Source organism: Thalassophryne amazonica, chromosome 9, assembly GCF_902500255.1.
Source record: "Thalassophryne amazonica chromosome 9, fThaAma1.1, whole genome shotgun sequence".
NCBI lineage: Eukaryota > Metazoa > Chordata > Actinopteri > Batrachoidiformes > Batrachoididae > Thalassophryne > Thalassophryne amazonica.
In genome coordinates, this window is record NC_047111.1 from 7,175,100 (window position 1) to 7,191,079 (window position 15,980).

Sequence of the window (15,980 nt, forward strand, 5' to 3'; positions counted from 1 at the left end):
GATTGTCTTACAGACATAAAGACATCATGGATGACCTCTAATTTCCTGCTTTTAAACTCAGATAAAACTGAAGTTATTGTACTTGGCCCCACAAATCTTAGAAACATGGTGTCTAACCAGATCCTTACTCTGGATGGCATTACCCTGACCTCTAGTAATACTGTGAGAAATCTTTTGCCTTGCAATATAAAGCGCCTTGGGGCAACTGTTTGTTGTGATTTGGCGCTATATAAATAAAATTGATTTGATTTGATTTGATTTACATGAACAAATTGTAATCTATTAGATAAATATGATTCAAACCACCGCAGCGCAGTGCCTTTAATACCTATGGCATGCTCTAATCTCTGTAATAAAATTTTATGGTCAACAGTATCAAAAGCAAAACAAAATTAATGCCTCGCAGATGTGAAGAAATCATGAAAAACTGTGGTGTTATACAACTAAATACTAGTTTAGTGATTCACAGGATTGCTAAAAAAAGCAGTTTGAACATAATAGTTTTGAGTTTGTAGCGTCAACAGCAGATGCTACTATCATTGTGAACACCCCCTTTTCTACTTTTTTTTTACTAATAGCCCAATTTCATAGTCTTAAGAGTGTGCATATCATGAATGCTTGGTCTTGTTGGATTTGTGAGAATCTACTGAATCTACTGGTACCTTGTTTCTCATGTAACAATAAGAAATATTCTCAAAACCTGGATTAATCTTTTTATTCACATAGCACTACTATTATTCTGAACATTACTGTATTTTTGATTTTGAGTTCCTTACTCATCTTATTCAGTATGTTTTCATGGTGTCATGTTCATTTTTGTGTTTACTTTGCTCCTGAAGGTGTCCTTTATGTCCAGCATCCTCATTCTGGCTTTGAAGACCGTTGATGCTTCATGTCTGTTGTGTTTGTTCATGTGTATTTAAAATTCTTCTTCTTACTTATAAGGTTTTGAATAATCAGGTCCCATCTTATCTTAGGGACCTCATAGTACCATATCACCCCAATAGAGCGCTTCGCTCTCAGACTGCAGGCTTACTTGTAGTTCCTAGGGTTTGTAAGAGTAGAATGGGAGGCAGAGCCTTCAGCTTTCAGGCTCCTCTCCTGTGGAACCAGCTCCCAATTCAGGTCAGGGAGACAGACACCCTCTCTACTTTTAAGATTAGGCTTAAAACTTTCCTTTTTGCTAAAGCTTATAGTTAGGGCTGGATTAGGTGACCCTGAACCATCCCTTAGTTATGCTGCTATAGACGTAGACTGCTGGGGGGTTCCCATGATGCACTGTTTCTTTCTCTTTTTGCTCTGTATGCACCACTCTGCATTTAATCATTAGTGATCGATCTCTGCTCCCCTCCACAGCATGTCTTTTTCCTGGTTCTCTCCCTCAGCCCCAACCAGTCCCAGCAGGAGACTGCCCCTCCCTGAGCCTGGTTCTGCTGGAGGTTTCTTCCTGTTAAAAGGGAGTTTTTCCTTCCCACTGTAGCCAAGTGCTTGCTCACAGGGGGTCGTTTTGACCGTTGGGGTTTTACATAATTATTGTATGGCCTTGCCTTACAATATAAAGTGCCTTGGGGCAACTGTTTGTTGTGATTTGGCGCTATATAAAAAAATTGATTGATTGATTGATTGATTGATGTGTTCTGCTGTTTCCAGCCTCCACCATCTTGTTAATTATTCACAACTGAACTTTGAATTTTGTCTCTGCTATGGCGATAAAAAGAGAGAATTGAACCCAGGCTTCCAGTATGCAGGGCGGTCGTCCATCTCGTTTATATTAAAACATGAGTCATTATAATCCTTTTTCCTGTCATGTTTTAAAAACACATTTTTTCTTTCCTGTTTTTCATTATCAACTGATCTGTAATCCTGATCTTTGTTCTGATCACTAATTTTTGATGGCCGATCTTTGAATGTAATTGCTGATTTTTACTTCCGATCACACTTGATGTTGGTCTGATTACACATTATCCTCATTTCTGATTGTGAACTTTGATCCCGATAACTCATATATGAGCTTGGGGTTACATCCTGATTGCTGAGCTTTGGTCCCATTTGCTAACCTTATTGCCAGTTGCTGGTCTGTGATCCCGAACATTGTTATTAATCACTCATTTTGGTGGTTGATCTTTGATTCTGATCACTGACCTTTTGTCCTGATAATCAAATTTAGACCTTAATCTCTTTACCCATCTTTCATCCTGAGTTTTCATCCTACACCTTGATCTGATTGCTGAACTTTGATCCCGATAACTCATCTTTGATCTTGTACACTGATTTCTGGTCTTTAATCTTACATGATCACAGAGCTTTTAACCTCAACAAGGAGGGTCCATTTTATTGTTTGTTGTGCTTTCATACTCAAGATCAAAGTAATCTACATCAAGAGGTAAATGGACTGCATTTATATAGCGCTTTTCCATCTGTATCAGACGCTCAAAGCGCTTTACAATAATGCCTCACATTCACCCCGATGTCAGGGTGCTGCCATACAAGGCGCTCACTACACACCAGGAGCAATAGGGGATTAAAGGCCTTGCCCTAGGGCCTTTAGTGATTTTCCAGTCAGGCGGGGATTTGAACCCATGATCTTCTGGACTCAAGCCCAACACCTTAACCACTAGACCATCACCTCCCAATCTTTGATCCTGAATTATAAACTAATCACCAATCCTTATTACAGGATCAAATCAATCTGGATTACAGTTTAAGCATCAGTAGCAGAATCAGGATCAAGGGACTCAATGTCAAAGATCAAAGACATAATCCAGCCCTTCATTCAAATTCACACCAATTTTAAAGTTCTTTTGTGGAGTGATGGCTGACCTTAAAGTTAATTCATGTCCTTTTGAGGTATGCAGCTGAAATGGACTAAAAGGCAGAATGGGAAACACTAAACAGCAACAAAAATGAAAGACAACTGACTAAGACAGAATTAAAAAATGTGTTCTGTTTTCAAAACTGCCTGCAACATGCTCAGTTCATACTCATTAGAAAATGAAAGACAACCTCAAACCGCTGTAGCAGTGCCACTTGGTGGCTCCCATCTCTTTTTCCTTTTTTTTTTTAACTTTTCAGTCAGTTTCCAGTTCTGCTGCATGCCAACGTTCAAATGCAATTACTGCTGTTCACTCCAAAGCTGCAGGGTAGATCTATTTATAGAGAGTGCTGCTGTGCTGCAGCATCCTGTGCAGATCAGGGACGGGACAACTAGTCGTAATAGTCAACTACAACTAGCTAACATCCGACTAGAGGACTATTTTTTATTGGTTGAATAGTCAAAATCCATTTATTAAACTGATTTAACCCTCAAGCGACTAAGCTGTTTTAGCGACTAATATGGTAGGATAATTATAGCATCAAGTATAGAAGAACCGGTGACTAGTAAATACGCCAATATTTTAACACAAATCTCAGTGAACCCATCACTCATCCATTGAGACAATCATGAGCTATTTTCATTCTCACTCTGGGCATCAAGAATCAGTCTTGGTGCTTGTGCAGCTGTAAATCTTGCTATTCTTGGTCTGTTGGCCATGTTTCCCGGCAAAACAGTTTTAATTTAATCAGGTTGGTCCCATTGAGATTGAGGTCTCCCTGGGAGACCTGGATGTCTTTGGATATGGGAGGAAGCTGGAGCACCCGGAGAAATCCCACACAAACACGGGGAGAACATGTAAACTCCACTCAGAAAGGCCACAAGTGGGAATCAATCCCATGACCTTCTTGCTGTGTGACAACAGTGCTAACCACTAAGTCACTGTGCTCCCCAGTAACATACGAGGTCTGTGAGAAAAGTATCGGACCTTTTTATTTTTTTCAAAAACCATATGGATTTGAATCACGTGTGATTGCATCAGCCAAGCTTGAACCTTCGTGCGCATGCGTGAGTTTTTTCACGCCTGTCGGTTGCGTCATTCACCTGTGAGCAGGCTTTGTGTGAGCAGTGGTCCACCCCTCTTGGCGGATTTTTATTGCGAATAAATGTCTGAACGATTTGGAGCTTTACTGCATCAATTTATTTCCAGAAACTGTGAGAGACCTCCAGGTGGACACCGTTCAGGGACAATTTTATGGGGATTATACAGATTAAGGAGTGTTACTTCTGCTTTAAGGACGGCCCACAACTGCTGAGAGCACGGCGCGCTCCCAGCGCTGATCGACATGCTCAAACAACCAGATCATTTCCAACGTGAAGGCTTTGTTGATCTGGGACCTCGTCTGATTTTCACAAAAAGGCAGGAGACGTGGACATCAGCACTTTTTCGGCACATTCTACTGTTACAGGAGGTTTTTTCATGGAAAGAAAAGCGGAGGGACGCGCCACGGAGCCGTTCATTACGCGGCACAAAACCACCTCCGTGTTGGTCTCACAGGACGGCTTTCAGGTGGATTTCAGACGGCTTCCGGTTGCTTTTCAGTCGTGTGATTATCCGATTGTGATTGTGCATGAGCTGGACATGCCCCAGCATGTCCTGGAAGGCCCCATCATGGCGTTGCTTTGCGCCATGCGGCTCCACCGCGACTCGCGGAACTCCTCCACACGTCTGTCTTAAAGTGCTGATGTCCACATCTTTTCACAATTCCTGTGCTAGTCAGACGACATACCGGATCAAGACATCGTCCAGTTTAGAAATGAACTGGCACATTCCACTGTTACAGGAGTTTTTGTCATGGAAAGAGGGGCGGCTCCACCGTGCGTCGCGGTGGAGCCGCATGGCGCAAAGCAACGCCGTGATGAAGCCTTCCAGGACATGTTCTGGCATGTCCAGCTCATGCACAATCACAATTGGATTATACTTGCCACACGGATCGGCCAATCCTTACAAAACTCTATGCACAAATGCAGGACAAATAGATTGACAAATTCATGGTAGGAAACTTTTTCCAATTAAAATGAGAGAAATGTTGCACAAAAATATCAAATGACCCCACTCGGTCACTTGAGGCCGGTTAAAAGAACAGCCCTGCTGGAGCTGCCACCGCTCCCTTCACTCAGTGAAGGACGTGTGTGAATTAGTCACCTCCATCGTGTCATCTGTGCTTAGTAAACAAATGCAGGTGTCTTCATGTTGGTGCTGTTTATTGTATTTGAGATTTTGTGCTTGTATTTGTTAAAATAAATGTCACCTTTGAATTTCACCACGAAGATTCAAAACTGACTTAATTCATTCAATGTCTAATTTAGTTGCCGACTAGTTGACTGATGACTTTCATCAGTCTTTCCAACCCTAGTGCAGATAGTGGACTTGAACTTGTGCTTTATTTCCAAATTTCAGAGTGCATACTATCAGCTGTGATTGTTTGATGTAACTATGCTTCAGAACATCTCCAAAACATCATTTACCAAATCTGCTCGTCAGTGTTCCATGATGCATATCACAAAATGGCCAACGCACATCCAAAATGTCCTTGTAACTATCCGATCTTAACCTAACTACTTTTCAAAATGGCTGCTAATTGATAAAACCAAAGTATTCGCATCTATTTGGAGAGCATGATGGAACACTGATTTATTGTTTGGCATCGACATACAAACACAATAAGAATTTTACATAACCTTGAACGCAACATGAGTAGACGCCTGTTAATACCCGCCTACTTCACTGTACAGCCAATCACATAGCCGCTGATTCACGACAGGCTAAGGACCGCCCACATGGGGGCCAGCTGCAAGAACCACTTGGTGTCAACAGGAAATCTGGCCTCTTAGTCCCATGTGGTCTGGTTCAGAGACCCCAGCACTGCAGTTGACTCTGTATCAGTGGTTGAACTTTTTCAATGCAACATCTAAACTTAGAAGTCCATTTCCCTGTCCAATTCTTTTTGAGATCACTCACCACATAAAAGAACCTAACAGAAATGGTGCTGTGACCAGGATATGGTAACTGAGTGCTCAAATCCAAGAATTTAAATTAGTCATTTAATGGCGTTCTGAATTTTGCAGTCATGCAACTCAGGCAACTTGCCATGTCACTTCATTATAGTCTAATCATATACTCAAAATATTTGGTGGCTTCATAAGAGCTGGAAGTCAAAGCAAGTTTCGTTAAGAATCAAATACCTTTAAATATTTTTTCTAGAAAATGTCTGGAAACACTCATGTTGACCTTTGATTCCAAGAAATAATTAACTCGCATCATGACCTGGACTTTACCTGGATCTGGATTCCACAATGCAATTATTGAATACTGTTGCAATCTGATACTTAATTCACAAGGTGAAACAACATAGTGTCTTCCTGATCTTGGTTTAACATCATGATGTTGTATCTGTGAAGTAGTTTTGATGTAATCATTAAAAATCTACAAACTGAAATCCTGATCCTGAATCCAGATCAGGATCACCTCCAAAATTCAGTGGAGTCTTCCACTCTCTAATATCTGTGGTGAAAAGTTCATCAAAATCCAGATGTAATTAACCAAGTGGCTGTAGAATTACAAAAAAAAACAAAAAACAATTACAGACCCATTGTGTTTTAGCTTCTTTATTTGAACAGCTGATTACAAGAGACAACAGCAGGTTCAGCGACTGCAGGAAGATGGCAGCAGCTACAGGGAGGTGTTATGTGGGTGGGGCTCCGCCCTTCTGGGACCTTTGGCTCCTTTATTTATCGCTGTCATTACAGTTGGCTTTGCTGTTGACTTTGGTGAGGCAGCGGGAGCGCACACACACATACGCCAATCACTAACAGGAACAAGAAAGGTGAGCAAAGAAGTGAGGAAACAGTGTTGCGGGGAGCGAGGCCGACCCCTCTTCTGCTTTAAGAAGAACAAACATCTAAAGAGGAGGTGGGCTGATTGGTGGCGTCGCTGTGAGGTGCTGCCCGTCGGCGTGTCTGTCTACTTCGTCGCCACGCTGCTCTCCACCTTCACCGGTATGGTGGTCTCTGTGGCCTCGATGGCTGGTTTGACCGCTGGAGCCTCCACGGTCAGCACCCCCTCAGGAGACAGAGCCGAGGTCACCTTCTCGATGTCAGTAGTCGGGGGGAGGCTGGAGGGGAGCAACACGGCATCATCGGGTCAGAGGTCACAGTGCAGTGAGGTCAGAGACAAACTGAATCTTACAGCAGAAACCACATGACGGGACACATTCAGATCAGCTCAGTGCTGGTGGTGGCCTCTAGAGGGCAGCAGAAGCTAAAGTGACAGACTGCTGTTGGGGCCTCAACCCAAAACCAGGCGGCTTCAAAGTCAAATGTTTGTCTGGAATTTCAACTGGTTGACTGGAAATTTAATTTAATGTGAATTAAATAAGTTTAGGCAAAGTCAGTTTAGTCCTCTGTGACATCACTGTGGTACTTACGTGTATTTCCGGGTGAAGCTTCTGGACACAAATCCGTGTTCGTCCTTCCTCTCCTCATGTTTACCTACAAACACACAGACGGCTCCAAGTGAGTGAACACAAACACCAGCCGATGACTGACGTGCACATGTCTTACAAAAACACACGCTGAAACCAAATCGAGAAAGACCTGATGAAGCAGGATGATGGCTACAGCTTGGGGCAACTGTTTGTTGTGATTTGGCGCTATATAAAAAAATTGATTGATTGATTGATTGTCACCATGCTGCTGGAAGAAGACGAGTGAGGGAAGCCACCAAGAAAGAGTGACAGGCGCCTGTGGATTTGAGTGGAGAAACTGTGCAACTTTTGCTGGTTGCATCCCTCATTCACAGCTTCACGATGGAGCAAAGAAGGACGGTGAGACAAGAGAACAGCTCAAATCTGAGCTCAGGTTTCCCATGTGCCTTCTGGCAAACTGCAGCTGAAATTGTGCATGTTCTTGTGGAGAAAATCCTTCTGTGTACGACTCCATCATGAAGCTGTCAGTATAACTGCAGTGTCTCCAGCCACAACTGCAGAGGCCTATAATTCCCTCACAGCTGTCTGGGTGTCTTCCCTCACCACTCTCTTTCCAGCTCTATTTTTGAGAATTACCTACTTCACACAGATTTTCCACATACTACTGTAATGTTTTGTAGGCTTTAAATGCAAGAAGGGATGTATGTTAACAAATTAAATGATAACATGAAATATCTCTGCTTCATCAAGTCTGTAATGAAGCAGAAGTAAAAGTAAATGTAAGAATCACTGCTTTTTTTTTTTTAAATTGCATTTTCAAAATCATCCCACCGTTTTCTGATTTGAAGTTGTTGTGGATATAAATAGATAGACAATATCACCTTGTTAAAAATAATATTTTTTTAGAAGCTGCTGATTGTTGAATTGTTCATATAAATAACTTGTCAATAAAGACAAAGATTTTTTTGTTGTAATTGTTTGTTAACACAAAAAGCACAGCTTTTTGAATTAAGAAAAACTTTTGTAGTTTTAGTATGTGAGTGTATAACAAAACAATGGATGACATTCACATTCTGATAACTGCAGTAGGGCTGGAACAAACGATTATTTGGATCATCGATGAATCTGATGGGGTTTCGACACGATTAATAGGATTAGCGGGGAATTTTTAAAAAATGTGCCAGGGAAACAATTTTTCTCTCCTTCCATCACTTTATTTAAAAACAGAACATTATTTGAAAACTTAAAATACTTGAAAATCAACAAATCATCAAATGTCCCTTGGCTGTTGAAATATAAAATAATAAAGAATAAAACAGTTTATAATAAAGAACAAAAATAATTATTTCAAATGGCATTGCTTTATCAAAGTGCTGAGTTGCCATAAAACAACATTGAAACATATAAATGTTATAAAATATATGGTGAAAAAAAAAAGGTATTTTTGTTGCTGCAAATGAGCAATTAGCATAACCAGTTAACCATAAAACCTAAATCAGAAACTGTAGCCTGAGTCATTATATGTTCAACATTCTCTGTATAACTTGTAAACTATGTGGTCATTTCACAATGACACATGTGACTCTTTCTCTAAAATTGTATTGTAGCATTATTAGTTATTACTCTTACTGTTGCTATTATTACTAATATATAAATAAAAATAATTAAAAAAATTATAATTTGTAATACATTTGACTCTTTTACGACAACAAATGCTGAGCCATTAATTATTATACAGAAAACGAACAAACATGCAGAAATGCCAGCAGCTTAATGCTAACTTTAACATTGAAAACGCCACAAACATGCTAACGCATTAGCATCGGCGTTAGCATAAAATACATCTATCAACTGTTTCAGAAGACCATAACAGGTCAGTTTAACATAAAAAAGGTAAATATTCCTCACAGACATATGCTCTTTAGGGTTTTAATGGAGAAAAATTTAGATAAAGCGAAATAAAACAAATGAAACCAATGAAGCAGCAGCTCGAAGCGCTCCTTCATTGGTTCAAGATTCAAAGCCAAGCTCGGTTGATTATATGGAAGAAATGAAACATTTGCGGTAAAACAAAGTTATTTAGCAACTAATCGATGACTAAATTAGTTGACAACTATTTTAATAATCGATTTTAATCGATTAGTTGTTTCAGTTCTAGACTGTTTTCATGTTTTCATTTCATGCTTCATGTGACAGCTTTTAATAAATCCAACAGTGCTAAAATCCCCTTGACCGTATGAGCCGTGTGTTCTTTATAATTTACAGTTGTTTAATTCATGATTAAGATCCAATAGTCTCACGTACAATTTGTACATGTTCAATAAAGCTCCTCTATTAATCAATATTTACGTTTTAACGGTGTCTGCAGGAGGCCTTGTGTGTGCGTGTAGATGAGGTTTTGACATGAATGGAAGTTGTGCAAATCAAGGAATATTTGTAGATCACCCTCTGTGCATTTGCAGGTATAGGTACGGTTGGACAGCCGGTCCCTGATGTGCGCGCACAGTAACCAGCGAGCTGCTGAAAACAAATTGCCACCACGCTCATGTCCTACTTGACATCCATTGCGCTCACATCGTTCTGCCACTTTTTTCTACTTAATATACACCAGTTTTCACAGAAAATGCCACGATCGTGTGTTGCAGTTGGCTGTACCAACCACAATAAGTTAAAAGATCGAAAAGTGTGTTTTTTTCGAGCTCCTAAAGGACCAAAAAAGTCCAGACAGAAGGAATAAATGGCTGGCTGCTATCAGCCAAGTAAACGAGGATGGTCATGGGAATAACGCTGCCGGATCGTTAGTTGGCATCATTTATGGTCGGAACTATGACTGTAACTGATCATCTTCGAACCTCCAACTTTCGTTCTTGATTAATGAAAACATTCTTGGCAAATGCTTTCGCCCGTCTTGCTCCGGTCAAAGAATTTCACCTCTAGCCGCACAATACAAATGCCCCCGGCCGTCCCTCTTAATCATGGCCCCAGTTCAGAGAAAGGAAACCCACAAAACAGAACCAGAGTCATATTCCATTATTCCTAGCGGGGCTATTCAGGCGACCGGCCTGCTTTGAACACTCCAATTTTTTTTAAAGTAAACACTTCGGACCTCACGGGAGACTCAGCTAAGAGCATCGAGGAGGCGCCAAGAAGCAGGGACTGGGACAGAAGGCAGCTTGCCTCGCGGCAGGCCGTCAACTCGATCCCGAGATTCTACTACAACCTTTTTAACTGCAGCAACCTTTGCACACCTATCAAGGCTCTCCACATGACCAAATTGGCAGGCCTTTGTGAATAAACAGTGGTAAAGACAATAGTCTTGAGTGCGCGTACAGTTTGTTTTCAGCAGTGATCCAGAATGGCGGCCGTAACTAAGCGGAAGTGATGTAGGCCTAACCGTACCTATTGAGACAAATTTAACTCCACAGGAAGTTAGCGGAAGTTAGTGTGCATGCTAAGGTTTGCAAAATGTCTTCTAAATCACTCCAGAGGCGTTATTAGGTTACAAAAACAGCATTTTCTTTTTTGAAGTGTTTATTTCTCACTAGCTTTTACTGCCCATTGCGCTTGCATCGTTCTGCCACTTTTTTTTCTACTTAATATACACCAGTATGCTGCGATCGTGTGTTGCAGTTGGCTGTACCAAGGACAATAAGTTGAAAGATCGAAAAGTGTGTTTTTTCGATCTCCCAATGCGCCACAAAAGTCCAGACAGAAGGGATATCAAAGTGAGAAGGGGTTCAAGTTTATTGATTTTTGCTACAGTAATTATTTGTATCGATTTGGGCTTTTGTGTTGTGTTATTTTGTTTTTGGACAAAAAACTCGGGAGCGCCACCGTCAGCAGTAGCGTCGTTAGCTAGCCGTCCGTCCGTCTGTTCATTGTGTCTTCCAGCACCACGGGGAACACTGCCACCGCCAAGAAGGGCAACGAACAGGAGATCGTGAAGGAGTTGAGTTTACATTTACCCACAATTTTCCAAAAACAAAGTGAAATTAGCAGCTAGCAACACCAGGAAGTCAAGTCACCACGCTAAATGTCCACGAAATCACCCCATAAAAATAAGAACAGTATGTGACTTTTTAACCTCTTAAAATAGGTTAAGGTTAGCCATCTTTGAACTTGTCCAAGGTCTGTGTCTCAAGAATGTTCCCTGTCAATTTGAAAAGTCTGGCAGTAAAAGGACTGGACTTGTGCTGAGCACAGACAGACGGACAGACGCAAACCCTTTGCAGTACCCGGTGACCATATTTGATAGCCTCGGGTAATAAATCCATGAATGATTCTGCAGCCCATGAAACATGATTTAGTGATAAAAAGTATATTTCCTTTAAAACCACCTCGTCCAGGACAGGGGGCGCTGTTAGAATCTCTGTATTTAGTTGTATTAATGTTTGCTTTGGCTTGTTGGCGTTGTGCGTCTGCGCATTCCTTTGTTGCACTATTTGTGTCACAGATGTCGACCAGCTCGTGGCTGCAGACGGCGGCCTGGTGTCATGTTGACCTCTGGACACACTGTGTTTGTTATGACAACGGGAAGATAAAGATTGTTTTTTCCTGAAGAAGCTGGCCTGTTTTTGGACGAGTGGGCACCGTTTAAACTTCTACATGATGGCTGCACAAACTGTGATGTCATCATTCACATTAAAACATGATGTGAGAAATGCCATCTGGGCTGAGTCCTGTTCTTTATCGGCGCTCTTCCTGTGTGTGACCGAAGCCTCAGACCAGCCAGCAGTCCTTTTAAAGCAAGAGACACGCGGCGCCTCCGCCAGTCAGATAAATCCTCTAACGGGGCACAAATGTGAATGTGCAGCCAAAAATGTGCCACAGCATAAGAGCAGCTGTGGGGGGGTTGAACTCCCCTTTCCCAAATATTCCACACAGGCAACAGACAAACAAACCAAATGAACTCACCACCAAATGAATCGGTTGTTTCAGAAAATTATTTGACGTTTCAAAACACACTGAAACAATATGCTGATGACGAGCCGTACAAAAAAATAAATAAGAGATGAATTGACTTGCAAAAGCATTCATCGTTTCAAACCACTCACAAAAAATTATTAAAATAATGTAGTGTCCATTTTGTCTGTTTCTTCTCTCAGTCTATGAGCCAGTAATCAATTTTGACCTAATCAGTACCTCTTAAGGGGACTAAACGACACTTAGAATCCAGCCCCAGTGCACCCTAAAATGTATGGTGGCCATCCCAGGGTGGTAGTTGTAGCCAAGTAGGGGTCAATGAAGGGTTACAGAGGTCAAAATATAAAAATGCTCCAATCATGTTGAAAAATATACCATATTTTGTCTGATCATAAAGATTCCAAAAAGGTATATTTGTGACTATCTATGACTGAATGTTATGAAGTTATGGGATAAAAACAGCAAAAATGACAAATGCCAGTATCAGTTTTTACAGGGGTCAAAGGTTAAAGTTGCTCCAATTTCAGTAAAAATACTGCAAATTATTGGTTGAAATAAAAGGATTAATATTTTTACACACTGCAGCATATTGAGTAGATCCTGAAATTAGCAGCAGACTTGATTTAGATTAAATTTTTTTGGGGGGGGGGGGGGGGGGCAGACAAAGATTTTGAAATGAATCATGACCCCATGAATCAGGGTCAAATCATGAGATATAGAAAGATTAGCACACCAAACAAGAGCAATCAGATTTGTGACGTCCACCGACCTGAATCACCTCTAAAATTTCATGTAGTTTTCCACGGCCTAGTATCTCTCTGTGGTGAAACGTTCGTCAAAATCCTTGCAGTTGTTTTGACCTAATCTTGCTAACAGACACCAATGATTTTATTACGTCCTTGGCGGATGTAATATATTTATGGCTTAAAATGTCTTAAACTAAGACATTCTGCTTTACAACAGGCTTCTAAAGCCTCGTTTCCACCAAGTGGTCCGGGTCGGTGCAGCATGGTTAAGTCTGGCTTGGCTTGCCTTTCCACCACAAGCAGTACGCTTTGTTTGGTAGGCGCTGACAAGCACATCATCAAGAGCGTGTCGTGCAGCCTGGCCCCCTTCACAAGGAGTCCACACCGTGCAATTTAACATTTCTTAAATTCATTTTTGTCTTGGTGGATCACGGATGGACTTATTTTCTTTACGAGCAGAACACTGAAGAGACGACTGGTGGCTGTGGCAAACACTGGCGTGAATGAATGCTGTGACGTTCTCAACTTTTAAAATGTTATTTGTTTCTTCTTGTTGTGGGACAAAGCACTAGCATCCTCTGGTTTAGGCTGAAAAACACACCCGGAGCAGACAAACACAGAGGGACTTCTTTAAAAACACTGTGTTTATTAAGTAATTTCCATGATAAGGAATGAGAGCATTGCTAGATGTTGTTTTCCAAAACAAGGGCATCTTATGTGGATAACAGCTTTCATCAGTGATGATGAATCAGACTGAATTAAAGATTAATTCAGTCGGATTATCTTATCTTAAAGTCTTAATCTTTAAGACTTTAAGATAAGATAAACCGATTCCACAATTAAGGAAAATCACTTGTCACAGCAGCAAGAGTCAGGCTGTAGTAAAGAAAATTAAAATATTTATATTTATGTATGTTTTAATATTTGAAAAAAAAAATGGAAGTTGCAATGGTTGTGTGAGGTTTGCTGCTGAGCCAATCAATGAACAGCATTGATGTTAGGTCCCTTTATGTATCTGGTCCATTATTTTGATACCCCAGGTGAAGGGTGCCAAAAAAAGTTGTGTACTAGTAAAAAACAAACACAAAAACAGGTTATAAAGTTTCTTTTCTCTGTGGTGTATTTTGTGGTAAAATATATGCAAAAATGAAAAAAATGATGGAAGCGCACTGAATTCACTGGATAAAAAAAGATCAGACCACTGATCTCGTAATTACGAGAAAAGATCTCATAATTATGAGATCAGGATCTCGTAATTACAAGATAAGTTTTGCTTTTTGTAATCACTTCCATACAATGGGCTTCTGTACTTCCAGTACCTCAGTAAAGACAAACGTGAGAATTCAAGAGTAATAATCAAAAATCAGCCAATTTGTAACCTCCGACACTGCACTGTGATTGCACACCACTTCTATATGCACACAGTGTGGATTTTCCCCTAAACTGATCCTGGATTAGTAACACTCCTCCAGCGAGGCGAGATGCAGGGCACCCAGACTGGCATGCACCCGGCTGGGAGTGACCCCGCTTTGTCCCTCAGTGGCCCGTGGTGCTGTGTGAGTGAAAGCTGGAAGTACAGCAGTATATATAAAAAATAATTTAGACACCTGATCTTTTCTTGTAATTATGAGATCAGTGTTAGATTTTTTTCTCCCCCCAATGAACACAATACGCTTCCGTAGGAAATGGCAGATAAAGGATCAAATTTCTCCTCCGAGTTCTGATCGACCTGCGGTCCGGGTCCAGACCCAGAACCCGCTCAGACCTATTATTAGGATTTTACGGATCATTTCGAGTTTTCTTTCCCCCTGCATGTGCTCGTCGTCGTATTTTAACCACACGCAGGCTCTTTGTTTTATTGCACGTGCACCGTAACTCATCCCACGCGACACTGTTCAACCAATCACATTTATCCAGAGCAGCGTTGCGTAGCGACCGTGTAATCAGGCACGGAGCTGAGCGCGAGGAGAAGACAACACAAAACAGACTCGAAAATTAGATCAATAAGTGGCCTTTTTCTCCCCAAAGACTCTAATTTTTTTAAGTAAACCTTACCTACCACGGGAAAACAACGTTTGTTTTATTATTACTGAAGCATCTTCCAGTTTCATGTGAGTATTAACTGAATTCAGTAGGATTCGGGAGCTCACCGGTGATCTCCAGCACCCCGTCTTTGGTCTTCACCACCAGCTCCTCGGGTGAGAAGTGGCTGACGTCCAGGGACACCTTCCAGGCGTCCGGGGTCTGTCTGATCTCCGACACGCCGCTGCTGGCCTGCCGGGACAGGGCCCGGGCCTGCTGAGCCTGCTGGGCCATCACGGCCCCGGGGTACATCAGGGCGGACAGCTCCGAGCCCAGGAAGGACGGCCGGATGTACCCCGGCCAGTGGGTGGTGGGGAATGTGGCGAAGTCCTCGGGCAGGACGGGCATGCCGAAAGCCTGGTCGAAAATGCGGTGGTGAAAATCCCGGAGCGGGTCCCAGCTGTGTGTCCGGAGCAGGGTGAACGGAATCCGCCTCTCTGCCATGGCTGCACACCACAGATCAACTACTTTTCAGTAAAAGTTTTCCAGAGTGCTGTGTGATTGTCGGCACGCAGCATTTATATCCCCCATCATCCCCAACGTCATTATAGAAAGTCCGAGATCTATTCGTGGCTCACAGGAAGGACCGCCCCCTCCGAAACCACCAGAAAGCGCCACTCACATCCAGAACATGTTTGTGCCGATATCTGGACTGAAATCATGTGCGTTTAGTGCCAACACAACAAAGCGGGATTTGGATTCAGATCCGCCTGCAGAATGACGTCATCAAAACAGTTATTCAGAAAACCCGTGGATGTCATCACGAGGGAAAAACTGTTACAATAAGGGATACGTGAATATCGATTCTTGCCATCTGCGGTTCTTATCACTCGAAATAGTAAGCTCTAATAGCCTTTATTTGTTTATTTTGCAGAGCAGTGAAGCGAAAACAAAGTTATGTGTGTGAGAGAGAAGAGACACAGAGAGAGA

The 15,980-nt window shown here is 41.8% G+C and overlaps 1 protein-coding gene across 1 annotated transcript; it reads right to left on the bottom strand.

The window, feature by feature from the left end:
* Positions 1-6,463: 6,463 nt before the first annotated feature.
* hspb1 (heat shock protein, alpha-crystallin-related, 1) lies at positions 6,464-15,712 on the bottom strand. Its single transcript, XM_034177538.1, has 3 exons — positions 15,119-15,712; positions 7,300-7,363; positions 6,464-6,987 (listed from the first exon to the last, which is right to left on the bottom strand). The coding sequence occupies exons 1-3, from the start codon at positions 15,492-15,494 to the stop codon at positions 6,837-6,839; spliced, it is 591 nt and encodes a 196-aa protein (XP_034033429.1). The 5' UTR covers positions 15,495-15,712; the 3' UTR covers positions 6,464-6,836.
* Positions 15,713-15,980: the final 268 nt, after the last annotated feature.

Bases quoted from the DNA above. Each gene is read 5' to 3' on its own strand.
- hspb1 (XM_034177538.1), bottom strand. From the start codon at position 15,494: ATGGCAGAGAGGCGGATTCCGTTCACCCTGCTCCGGACACACAGCTGG. The intron at 7,364-15,118 runs GTGAGCTCCCGA...GTGTGTTTGTAG, and splicing joins CGGGGTGCTGGAGATCACCG to GTAAACATGAGGAGAGGAAG. The intron at 6,988-7,299 runs GTAAGTACCACA...GCTCCCCTCCAG, and splicing joins AGCTTCACCCGGAAATACAC to CCTCCCCCCGACTACTGACA.